Raw genomic sequence first — 12,323 nt, 5'->3', positions numbered from 1 at the left:
GAAAAGAGCACAAAATTAAATTCCCACACATATGTTCAACTGAATTTTGACGAAGAAGTCACAGCTGTGGTTGGGGGAGGCAGGGAGTTAGTAATCTTTCAACAGATACCTATACAAAAATAAATTTGACTCTCACCTTTATTCCTACACAAAAATTAACTCTAGATGGAGCTAAACTATAAAACTTCTAGAATAAAATATTTTAAAAAATCTTTGTATCTTTCAAACAGGCAAAGATTCCTTAGATAAGACATCAAAAGTATGAAGTGTAAAAGAAAAAAAAAATTAGCCTCCAACTAATAAAAATAAATGAAAAAAAAAAAAAAGATCAAAGGAACTTCAAAATCAGCTACTCTCCAAAAACCATGAAAAAAGTGAAAAGGCAAGGTATATACTAGAAGAAAACATTCATGATGTTTTATCTGACATAATACTTACATACGGGATAAATAAAGCACATTTATAACTCAAAAATAAAGACCAAAACCTCAACTTACAAATAGGCAAAAGAATATGGAATAGTAAGATTGATACGTCGATCTTCCTGCAAAGAACTACAGACTCTGTGAACCAGACCCAAAAAACGATCTGAGGTCTCTGAAGACTGAAATATACACTTTGGAGGCGGTGAGAGCACTTGGAGGAAGCAGTCCACACATACCGAGTTCCCATTTTTTCAGCTCTGCCCTGAAGGTGGCTGCAGTTGCCACCAGAGGCACAGGGGCAGCTACAGTGGCCTGAACCCTTCTAGGGGGACTGAAGGAACTAGGAAAAGGAGCCAGGGTAGCCAAGACTGCAGCAGAGTGGCCGGGACCTGCAGAGAGAAGACAGTGCCCGTCCTGTGTTTAATCAGGAGTCTGCTGTTTGAGTCTGGCCAAGCTGATTGCCCACGAGCACAAACACATCAACACCCTCTGGAGCAATGTAAAATAATCCTGTCTCCAAAACATAATGTGCCAGGCTATAATCGAAATATTTATGTCCAAGATAAAACCTAACATCACTCAACATACATAAGCCAAGAAAATGTGATCCCATCTCAAAGCATAAGATAATTAACTGAGGCCAATCCCAAGATGATCCAGATGTTACTATCAGACACTGACTTTAAAGCAGCTATTATAACTATACTCAGTAAGGTAAAGAAAACTGTAACAACGAATGGAAAAACACGAGATAAATGTCACTATACATCTGTCCAAGCCTACCGAACATACAGCATCAACATGAACCCTAATGTAAATTATAGACTCTGGATAATAATGATGTTTCAATGTAGGTTCATCAATTGTGGGGAAAAAAAAAGGTATCACTCTGGTATAGGGATGTTGATAATGGGGGAAACTATGTATGTGAGGGGCAGGAGGTATATTTGAAATATCTGCACTTTTCCCTCAATTTTGCTGTAACCTAAAACTGCTCTTTAAAAAGTAGAAAATTTCATCAAAGAAACAGAAGATACAAAAATCAAGTAGAAACTCTAGGTATAAAAGATACAATGTATTAAATTTAAAATGAGCAAAAGGGTTAAAGAGACCCTTCAAAAAAAAAAAAAATAGGGAATTCCCTGGCAGTCCAGTGGTAAGGACTCAGCACTTTCACTGCAGGGGCCTGGATTTGATCTCTGGTTATAGAACTAAGCTTCTGCTTTTCCACTTGCCACATGATACGGCCAAAAAAAAAAAAAAAAAGATATACAATGGTCAATAAGCACATTAAAAGATGTTCAATATCATCAGCCCTGAGGGAAATGCAAATTAAAACCACATTGAAAAGTTTCTACTCCAGAGATCAGCAAACATTTTCTTTAAAGAGCCAGAAAAGAAACATTTTAAACTGAGCAAACCATATGGTCCCTGTCACTACTTCACTCTGCCATGGTAGCATAAAGCACCCACAAACAATACAAAAATGATTCACAAGAACAGGTCAGCTGTACCAGATTTTGATTCATGAACTGATCCCCGATCCCACATCTGAGACAATGACTTAAAACAACAGACAATATCAGAGTAAGGAAATAGAAATAAAAACCTCATACACTGCTGATCAGAGTGGAAACCGTACAACCACTTTGAAATACTGATACAAGCAACAACAAAGAATCTTCAAAACATTGTGCTGAGCAAAAGAAGCCAGATACAGGGAAGTCCCTGGTGGTCTAGTGGTTAGGAGTCCAAGTGCTCACTGCCAAGGGCCCAGGTTCAATCCCTGGCCAGGGGAACTAAAATCCAACAAGTTGTGTGGTATGGCCAAAAAAAAAAAAAACAAAACCAAGCCAAACACAAAGTAATAATAAGTAAAAAAAAAAAAATTTTTCTTAAGTGAGAAAGGTCTTCATAAAGCAAAACCAGTGGTTTTGATTACATCGAAATTAAGATTTTTTTTTTTTTTTATAAAAGAGGATACATGAAAGGTAACAGAATGGGGGATAATTTCCAATGCCTGAAAGTGACAAAAGGACTAATACTGAAAATATACAAGGAACTCCTATAGAATAAGAAAAAGAATTCTAGTAGAAAAAAAAGAGAAGAAAGATATGAACAAGTAGTTTATAGAGGAAACACAAACATTTCAAAAGCTTATGAAGAGATGGTAAGTCGCCAGTTAACAGAGTAATTAAACTTAAAGACAGCTTCATTTGAGACTGATAAAAAAATAGGAAGTTGAATGATGCCTGGTCCTGGCTACAATATAAGATACATATCAATAGTATTCATCACGTATTGCTGGTTGAGCCTAGAGCAATGCAGCCCATCAGGTGAGCACTCTGGTGCTACTTCAGAAAATTAAGTATGCATATACTCTTTGACTCAGCAATTCAAAAATTAAGAGGATTTCAGAAAAAGAAATTCTCACAGATCCGGGGATACATGAATGAAGATGCTAACTGCTGCCTTATTTGTGGGAGCAGAGAGTCCGAGGCAACCAGGGTGTCTATCACTGGGGAAGTGAACAGGTATAAAATGGAATGAACGCAAACTTCTGAGTACTACCCATCAGTGAGAAGCCACGGACCAACTGTACACATACAGGAATGTGAAATAGTTCAGTACTTTTAAAAAAAAATTACCAAGTAAAAAGCAATAAACGAGATGAAATATAACACGGAATTGTTCATGTTGAATTAAAAACACATAGGTTGGGACATGCCTAACAAAGAAAATTAGATAAACTTCACTCAGGCATGAATGCTGTGTGGGAGTTCAAAGTTAGTGAACCAACAATATATATTAAATAAGGTGTCTTTAAACAGACAAACATAAAATAAGGTAATGTACTGACCAATTACCGAAATGTTGTGACCAGAGACTCACAGGAACCCTAAGAGCAATGCTTCAGTATGCAGGGTTTGTGCACTTCACAGAATATAATTATCATCAACAATGAGACAACTACACAGGCAAAAGCACACAGATTAATCACATTTAGAATGGTCAGCTGGTGGAGGTGGAGAAGGGAGAAAGACAAAAGGGAAAACACAAATCCATTAAATGAAAAAGCATTAAACACACACACACACAAGTTTTGAAGTGCCATGAACAGAGGAAGACGACGATTCAATTCTGCATCTGAGGTCCAAATAACTAAGCAAAAAAAATGGAAATACGGTAACATTCTGGTAAGACAGGCGATTCAGTCCCAGCACAAAAATGTGTTTGCAGAGTTTAAAGATAAACAATAAACATTAAGCATAAATGAAAACTAACAAGATCGGGGAGAAAAAGGAATCAGCGAAATGTCTTAAAACCAGAAGTCTGAGATACCTGAGGTATGCTGTGTTTTCCATACTTCCAAAACTTATTCTGTGATAAAAGAGACTTAAATTTCTCCTCCAGAGAGTCAAGCTCATTATCAGGTAACAGGCAAAGCAATTTCTTTAATGCCAATAAGGAACAAGTTACGACTCGATAGAATTTAGCATCTCTCTCTTCCTCTGGAACAGTTCTTGATGTCAAAAGAAAATAAATATACATAAGGCCTGAGAATAAGACAAGCTGCGCATGCAGAACTTCTTTTTTAGACGTTTTATCACTGAGTATCTACCAAAGTTACTTTATTTCTATGCTCATTCTCCGTGTGTCAAAGCCCCACAAAATACGAATATACATACAGTTTTCATCACATATTTTTTGAATACTACCAGGTTAAAGTAGATGAAAAGGAGTGGCCTGAAATAAGTGTACATGTATACATCACCCTCAGTAGCAGTTAACTGGATGATTCTGGAGAATAATACTGCATCTAAGACTGCTTTCCCTTACAGACTCTTAATAGCTTCATTAGAACACAAGAGTAAAAGGCACATGGAAAATCTTACTATTCTTTTAATAGAACTATTCACAGTTCTTCAATTATTTTCATCCAGACCTTAAAATGTTTCCTTCTAAGACTGTCAAAAGGCAAATGTGGAAAAAAAAAATCTAAAAACATGTTTTTGTAAAAGAACCAAATGTATGAGCTCCCAGATAATTCAAATTAAATAGAGGGACAACCTGCAGGTAAAAGCACTTAAAACTGCACCCGGTAAATAACATTGCATTAAGTATCTTCATCTCTACATTCTGAATCCTTTTTCTCTTTTTTAAAGAATCCCTTTTTTCAACATCATGTTGAAATTATCCTCTTGTTACCTATGACCAATGAGTGCAACAGAGTTTCACTTAACCTGAGTCACATAGACACAATACAACTTACTGTGGGTCACTGAGGGTATCAGGTGTTTCTTTGATAAGATGATCCTGTAGCACCTACAGGGGGGGATTGAGATCTTATTGAACTGTTTGGTGAAGAGACAAGAGTATAAACTACATCTTACCTAAAAGTTCTTAATCCTCTTCCTCGCAAAAGAAGCAAAACTAAAAGGTCTGAATTTCACCAATTTATTCCCTTACTAATTCCCAAGGTTGGCAGCTGTTAGGGTAAAGAAGGATAGGGTACTTCTTTCAAACATCTCTAGCTTCCGCCAGGAGGAACTTCTCCCTAAATACTCTTGTCCTCTTGCTTTTACATTCCTCTCTGCAGGCAGTAGTGAAGTGAAAGGACAGCTGATTAGTAGGTCTGGGACAGAATCAGGCTCTGCTTCCCTCGCCCGGCTTTTTCGAGCACCTCCCTGCTCACAGGGAAGAACACACATAGTGTTCTGCTCCATCACAGAGGACGGTCTAAGGTTCCATTTGAAATGCAGAGTAAGACTGCTTACTTCGGGGTGGAGTACCAGCAAGTCCACAGCTCCAGTATCAATTTTATCAGCAATAACAATAGCCAGCGTTTACTGAGCTTTTCCACCCACCAGGAATCCCATGCATTACCTAAACTAATCCTCACTACAACTCAGTGAAGTACCAGGGAATTCCCACTTTAATAGATGAGGAAATGGAGGCCGAGAAACTTGCTCATGGTCAAACACCCCAGCTAATGGCAGAGAGGGACTGGAACCCAATGGTATGAGCCAGAACCCATGATCTGACAGACACTATGACATTTTAATCTCATTTGTCTTACTCCTCGCTAATAAATTGATTTTGAACTCAGAAGAGTTCAAACCAGTATCTGTATAGCTGTGACACAGCCAACTAAAGGTAAAACAACATAGGAACTAATCCTCGTATTCAATGATCAGTTATCCAATCATAACAAAACCAACAACAACAAAAAACTAGGAAGAGCCAAATTAATTGTCTCAAAACCCATTTCCTAAAACTCTTTAAGTGTTCAAACTCATTACACTTAACTCTCATAACATTTATGCTTGATATTTTAAATAAACCAATAATTCCTAATTTACAGTTGGGTCAGAGAACTCCCTTTGAGAGTATGATTAAAGCTAGAAACCCTCACTCTAAAAAATGAACTTTGGTACCCCAGAAAAACAAAGAATGAAGACCAAGAATTTAAATGAGGAACTAGAATGCATATGTGTGCCTGTGTAGAGAGATGCTGGGCAAAGAGATCAGATATGTAATAAGGGATCATGAAGAATCCTGTAGGCCAAGAGAAGCAATTTGAATTTGTAAGGGTAATAGGAACCACAGAAAGGGTGATTAATTTAAAGGAGGAAGGAAGGAAGGGAAGGAGGGAGGGAGGCAAAGAGAGAGAGGATGTTTAAGTAGGATTATACACAGGGTGCTATGGAAATATAAGAGTACTACATAGGGGAATGAATGAGGGCATGATTTTTTTTAAACCTCATCTCTCCTCAATGGACTCATGGCTCACCTATTCTTACTTCTTGCTATAATACTAACAAGTCTGGAATTTATTTTTTCTAGTTCATATATTAGGAATGGCAAATGAGGGAAAAAATGAAAAAAGGACAGTATTACACACACAAACTGAGTCATAAAAGCTATGGCCAATATCAGTTTGGTAAAAGTGTTGGCCAAGTGTTGGAGAAATGTATACCTGTTAATGGGAGTATAAATTTGGATGGCCTTTTGAAGGGCAATTTATCCATAGCTATAAAAATTTTAAATGTTCTTATCCTTTGACCCAACATATTCAATTACTAGAAGTTCTGGTAACTCCCATACCTACAGCTTATGAACAGATCTATTCAAAAATGTTCACTGAAGCAGTGTTCATTACCATAAAAAAATGGGGAAAAACCCCAAAGGTATACAAATGTGAAAGACGTTAAATAAACTGTAGTACATAAATACAAAGGATTATCAGGATGAAATATATCTATATACATGTATTGATTTGAAAATATGGGAGAAAAAAAGTTTAGATTTAATTTTTAGATGGATTCTTTTTTAGTTTATATATTACAAAGCACATACTTCAATCTTTTAGACATGGTAAGTTAGATAATAAATAAAGAAGGAAAAACCTAAATAATTTAAGAATGGTCCAATTTGAAAAATTAATTATGTTTAAAAAGCCAAAATGGTCAATTTTGTTATACACCATTTAAAAAAGGCAACCTTCCACTGAAACTATTTTCATTTCTCATTCCTTCACAATACTAGATGAAAGAGGTGCCTTTGTAATATGTCTCATATCCCTTAAATACTTTAAAAAATAGACATGGAAAGGTTCTTAGGACTTACACTTGTGATTTCATCCTTACAAAATGCTATGGCTTCAGGTTGCTTGCTCGGAGGGAAAGCTGCTTCAAAGGCATCTTTTGCTGCAGAGGCAGCTGGTGTATAAGTATCACACTGAGCCATCAGCCAATAACCCATTAAACTTTTTAAATAAGGAGCCAAGTGTTTCTTTACTTTAAGGATAAGTTTTTCAAAAGCTTGCTGTGTGGCTTCTCGAACCCGGCGGTCATGATCCTATTGAAAACACAGTAAGGTTTAAAACAGTTCTAACCCATAAAAACAAATAAAGACATTTCTGGGTATTCTATGAAGACCCATTAATAAGAATTCACCTGTGTGCAGAACTAAAGGAAAATCCATAATTATATAGAAAAACTGATTAATTTTTCATTTTTCCCAATGAGATAAAAAGAACTATATTCAAGATGGAGTCAAGGCTACTCCTGGGATAATGAAGCATTTCATTCTCATTCTTCCAGAGCAAGTATACAAAGAAATTACATTGTCAAAATTTGTTGCTGTTTAGTCACTAAGTCGCCTCCAACTCTTCTGCACCCTGTGGAGTGTAGCCCGCTACTCTCCTCTGTGCTTGGGATTTCCCAAGCATGAATACTGGAGAAGGTTGCCATTTCCTTCTCCAGGGGATCTTTCAGACCCAGGGATCGAACCTGTGTCTCCTTCATTAGCAGGCGGATTCTTTACTGCTGAGCCACCAGGGAAGCCCTGTCAAAATTTACTATGACTTAAAAGTGTCTAGGGAGGCCTTCCCTGATAGCTCAGTTGGTAAAGAATCCGCCTGCAATGCAGGAAACCCCAGTTCGATTCCGGGGTTGGGAATATCCGCTGGAGAAGGGTTAGGCCACCCACTCCAGTATTCTTGGGCTCCCCTTGTGGTTCAGTTGGTAAAGAATCCGCCTGGAATGCAGGAGACCTGGGTTCGATCCCTAGGTTGGGAAGATCCCCTGGAGAAGGAAAAGGCTACCCACTCTAGTATTCTGGCCTGGAGAATTCCATGGACTGTATAGTCCACAGGGTCTCAAAGAGTTGGACATGACTTTCATTTTCACTTTTCACAAGTATCTAGGTAATTCTATAGTAACGACCTATTTTCCGAAAACACATACTCCTCTGCACAACCTACATAATCTAATCTGTATAACCATACTGACATAACAATCCATAACCCTCACCAAAAATGAATCATAAAAATTTGATAGTCCTCATAACTTCAACAAAAACAAAACATCAACACAACAGAAATAAACTAGGGAAGTCTGAATACTTACAAGCGAAATTTTGCAGAAAATTCTCGGCCAGTATGGAAGAACTCCTTTTACAACTTCTGTCTCTCTCTCTGTACACATAGTTCCAAATTCCTGCATGGCCTAAAAGTCATTTATTAAAATCGTTAGCAATGAATCAACAGCCATAATATTAACTATTGATTATATTTCTGCTTTTTAAAATGACAGAAATATTTTACGTAACATGAGAATACTTTGTTTCTGTTTGTCCTTTTTATGTTTTTACTTTCTATGCTCTGACTTTGTATGTTTCCGATGGGCCTGATAATCTATGTGAGCCTACTTCTGCTGTCTCCAGAAATCCTCAGTCTGCCGTTTGATCCTCAAGACAATGCCTTCCTGTCCTGGACTCACTCCTATGTTGCATTCCACAATCGGTCTAACTGCTGGGTCTGCGGAGCACTCCCCTCTTCATCAGTGGAAGGCTTCCCATGGTGGACATCTCCACTTCAAGGAAAGGACTTTCTCCAAGTCTGCAAATACCTTCAACAATCGCATGTGATGCCTCTTCTTAAACTGATGACATCTAACAACCTTAAGATGGACTGATGTAACTATGGACATAATGTGACTTATTTGATTTTAACTTGGTTTAATGACTATTTTGCCTTACATCTGTAACTGTATAATGGGGTTTTCTAACTGTCTAAAAGCTTTTAGTTTACAAATAGTTGTCCGAGCTCCTATGAGTGCCACAGCCTCCTCCAACTATTACTTGGAGCCCCTGGATCAGACATCCTCACTATGAGGATTAGGAGAATATGTTCCCCCCCAATTTAGGGACAATGCCCCTTGTCAGCTCGGAAGCAGTTATGGAATGAGAACGACACCCCTTTTCCCTAGGCAACATAATTCTCCTAAAAGAAAAGGGGGGAATGAGAGAATCATTTCCTAGGCAGGTTGATAAGAAGTCTAGGGGTCCCCAAGGAGAGAGAGGTCTGGGATATTCAAGGAGGAAGAAAGGACAGACTTTTTTACTTTTTTTCCTCTACATTCCTTAGGATTATATAACAATAATGTATCCTGCCTGAGGACAGTCTTTGGATTAAACCCTCTGGCTAATTCTGTTATCTTAAAACATAAATTATGGGAGTAGATCTGGTCTTTACAAGGATGTATACTGCCTGAGGACAATCTTTGGATTAAACCTTCTGGCCAACTCTGTTATCTTAAAATGTAAATTATGGGAGTGGGTCTGGTGAGGTCTTTGCAGCCTCCAGACATTCTTTGGATTCATTGGAGAGTATATAACTCCATTGCTAACACTAGCAAAGGGGGTACTCTTTTGCCCCCTTCTGATGCCTATGTCAGAAGCTTTCTCTATCTCCTTTATACTTTAATAAAACTTTATTACACACACACAAAAAAATAATAAAAAAAATAAAATCGTTAGCAATGAATCAACAGCCATAATATTAACTATTGATTATATTTCTGCTTTTTAAAATGGCAGAAATATTTTACATAACATGAGAATACTTTGTTTCTGTTTGTCCCATATAATACTAATCTTAAGAGTTCCATCACAGATCACTATGGGAGAAACGTTTCTTTTTCCCCCCTTTTTAAAAAATACAAAACATATACAAACAAAAAAACCCACTTACAATTATAGGGTCAAAATTACATTATCTAATAGGAAAAAATGTACAGTCAGAATTCCAAAGTGATTCTAAAAAGTGCAGAACAACAAACTGACTTATAATGCAAAAGACAAGTATAAAATGTGTCAAAAAAAAAGTACAATTGTAGAAGTATTTATTAGTGGTAAATGATTTCACTGTTCTTTATATAACATATGCTAATGATGGGAATTCCCTGGCGGTTCAGTGGTTAGGACTCCATGCTTCCAATACAGGGGTCGCAGGTTAGATCTCTGGTTGTGCAATTTGGCCAGGAAAAAAAAAAACCAATGACATTTTAACAAAAAGATTCCCTTGATCATTTTAATGAAAACAAAACTTGCTTTTAGTTTTGTTGTGACATCTTTCTTAGAAAGTTTCCGCAGCACCATTCGGAAATCAGAATCCACAAGACTGTCTATTTCTTCAGCTCCTTGAATAGCAGGAACATAGCCTAGGTCACTGTGAAATGTTCCAAAACCAATAAATCCAGGCACCGTTCCCTGTTCCTTGGCAAGGAGTTCTGCGGCTCGGCCACTGTTTGAAGGCTGGTAAGAGAGCAGGGGGAGGAACAGTCAGAGTTCAGGAAGAGTTCAAAATTTAACTGAGTTCTTTAGAATAATTCCCTGACAATTCCCACCAGGAAGCAAACTCATTTGAGGACATTTTCCCGATAGCTTATGCCTCTATTGTAATGTTCCCCAAAGATGAATACTCTGTCACGAGTACTTAATGATAATGATCCTAGGAGCTATTTCCCAGTTTCCTAAACATCAGAACAACGTTTTTGAAGTTATGACTACAAGCCATTAGGGGCTTCCCAGATGGCTCAGTGGGTAAAGAATCCACCTGCAATGCAGGAGACATGGGCAGACATGAGTTCGATCCCTGGATTGGGAAGATCCCCTGGAGGAGGGCATAGCAACCCACTCCAGTATTCTTGTCTGGAGAATCCCATGGACAGAGGAGCCTGGTGGGGCTACAGTCCACGGGGTCGCAGAGAATCAGACACACTATACAGTGACTGAGCATGCACACGCACAAGTCATTAGAGGCTCCTGTAGGTCATTTTAAAGAAAAGGAACAAAATTTAAAAAATCAGAATACATCACATGTGGTGAGAATAAGTACTGTTTTGTGAAGTTTTTTATTTCAAGCTTTTTTATAAATAGTATGTATACACATATATGTGTGCTATGTAGTGACACAAACTTAACTCATAAATGGATTATATCTTTTCATTCATTCACTCATTCAAGAAATTACTAAACAACTATCACAGGATAAGTCTAATGACAGCAACTTCTAGACCAAGAGTTCCCTGTGGGCAGACACACTCATTTCCACATACCAAAGCCTAGCCTAATGGGCTAAAATGGTTACAAACTACATTAGTTATGGACATAAAAATAAATACAGTGGTCAGGATATAAGATACATTCTTTAGTTTTGAATCAGTCAGTGGTTTGTTGGAAGCTACATAATACGGTAGCTTCCAGTAGGATTCTTTGTGACAGATACAGAAAATACCTAAACTGTTGAAAGAAATTAATGTATTCACTGTCATTAATACGAAAATGCCTCAGCTCAATGTCCAGGATGACATCACAACCCATCTAAACTCATCTGTTTCTTATTTCTCTGTAAGAATGTCGGAAAATACAAATGTGTGATTTAGTTTGCTGATACCCAGCAAAACTGTGTTTGGGAAACTCATTTATCAAGAAATAATAACCTGGACTACTTTCTGAACTGAAATGAGTGACCAGAAATGAAAATGGACTCATTTTTTTCCCCCCAAAACAGAAGCATTTAAGACTAATTTCAAAAAAGGTTCTCTATTTGAAGACTTCATTAAAATGAATTAACATTATTCAGTTCACCTTTCTCAATACTGACACATGAATAAAGAGCTGCAAAGACGGACTTAAGAATCCACCTGCCAATGCAGGGGACATGCATTCAAGCCCGGGTCCAGGAAAACACCACGTCCTGCAAGGCGACCAAGCCTGTGCACCACACTGACGCTGCAGGGAGAAGTCCACCCAGGAAAACTGGAAAAGGCCCGTGTGTAGCCATGAAGACCCAGCACAGCCAAAGAGAAAATAAAATTAATTAATTTTTTAAAAGATCTACAAAGGAAGTCAGTGAAGTATAACTTTGAAAACCAACCATGATGCCACTAAGACACTGAAATTTTCTCTATAAACTCATGAGTAAAGTTTCATTGTGAAACAGAATAATGAAATAGTATAAAAAGCTGAAGGAGTCAAGGCTGAACTGACCTTAAGATCAGAGCTGATAGTGCAGAAGAAAAGGTATCAGATTTCTACTTTCAAAAATAA

The 12,323-nt window shown here is 37.6% G+C and overlaps 1 protein-coding gene across 2 annotated transcripts in view; it reads right to left on the bottom strand.

Moving 5' to 3' along the window:
• Positions 1-12,323, bottom strand: part of LTN1 (listerin E3 ubiquitin protein ligase 1) — a 57,761-nt gene that overhangs the window by 41,268 nt on the left and 4,170 nt on the right. The window contains exons 2-6 of one of the 2 annotated variants that reach the window (XM_061134297.1): positions 10,323-10,526; positions 8,339-8,437; positions 7,056-7,286; positions 4,699-4,751; positions 3,768-3,948 (exon numbers count right to left, since the gene is read on the bottom strand). In XM_061134297.1, the coding sequence (XP_060990280.1) occupies positions 3,768-3,948; positions 4,699-4,751; positions 7,056-7,286; positions 8,339-8,437; positions 10,323-10,526 (768 nt within the window). The remainder of the gene's footprint in view (positions 1-3,767; positions 3,949-4,698; positions 4,752-7,055; positions 7,287-8,338; positions 8,438-10,322; positions 10,527-12,323) is intronic. The other variant, XM_061134298.1, reaches the window with a different exon arrangement.

Source organism: Dama dama, chromosome 31 (genome assembly GCF_033118175.1).
Source record: "Dama dama isolate Ldn47 chromosome 31, ASM3311817v1, whole genome shotgun sequence".
NCBI lineage: Eukaryota > Metazoa > Chordata > Mammalia > Artiodactyla > Cervidae > Dama > Dama dama.
The sequence above is the reverse complement of the archived record's forward strand: the minus strand, read 5'-3'. Positions and strand labels throughout refer to the sequence as shown.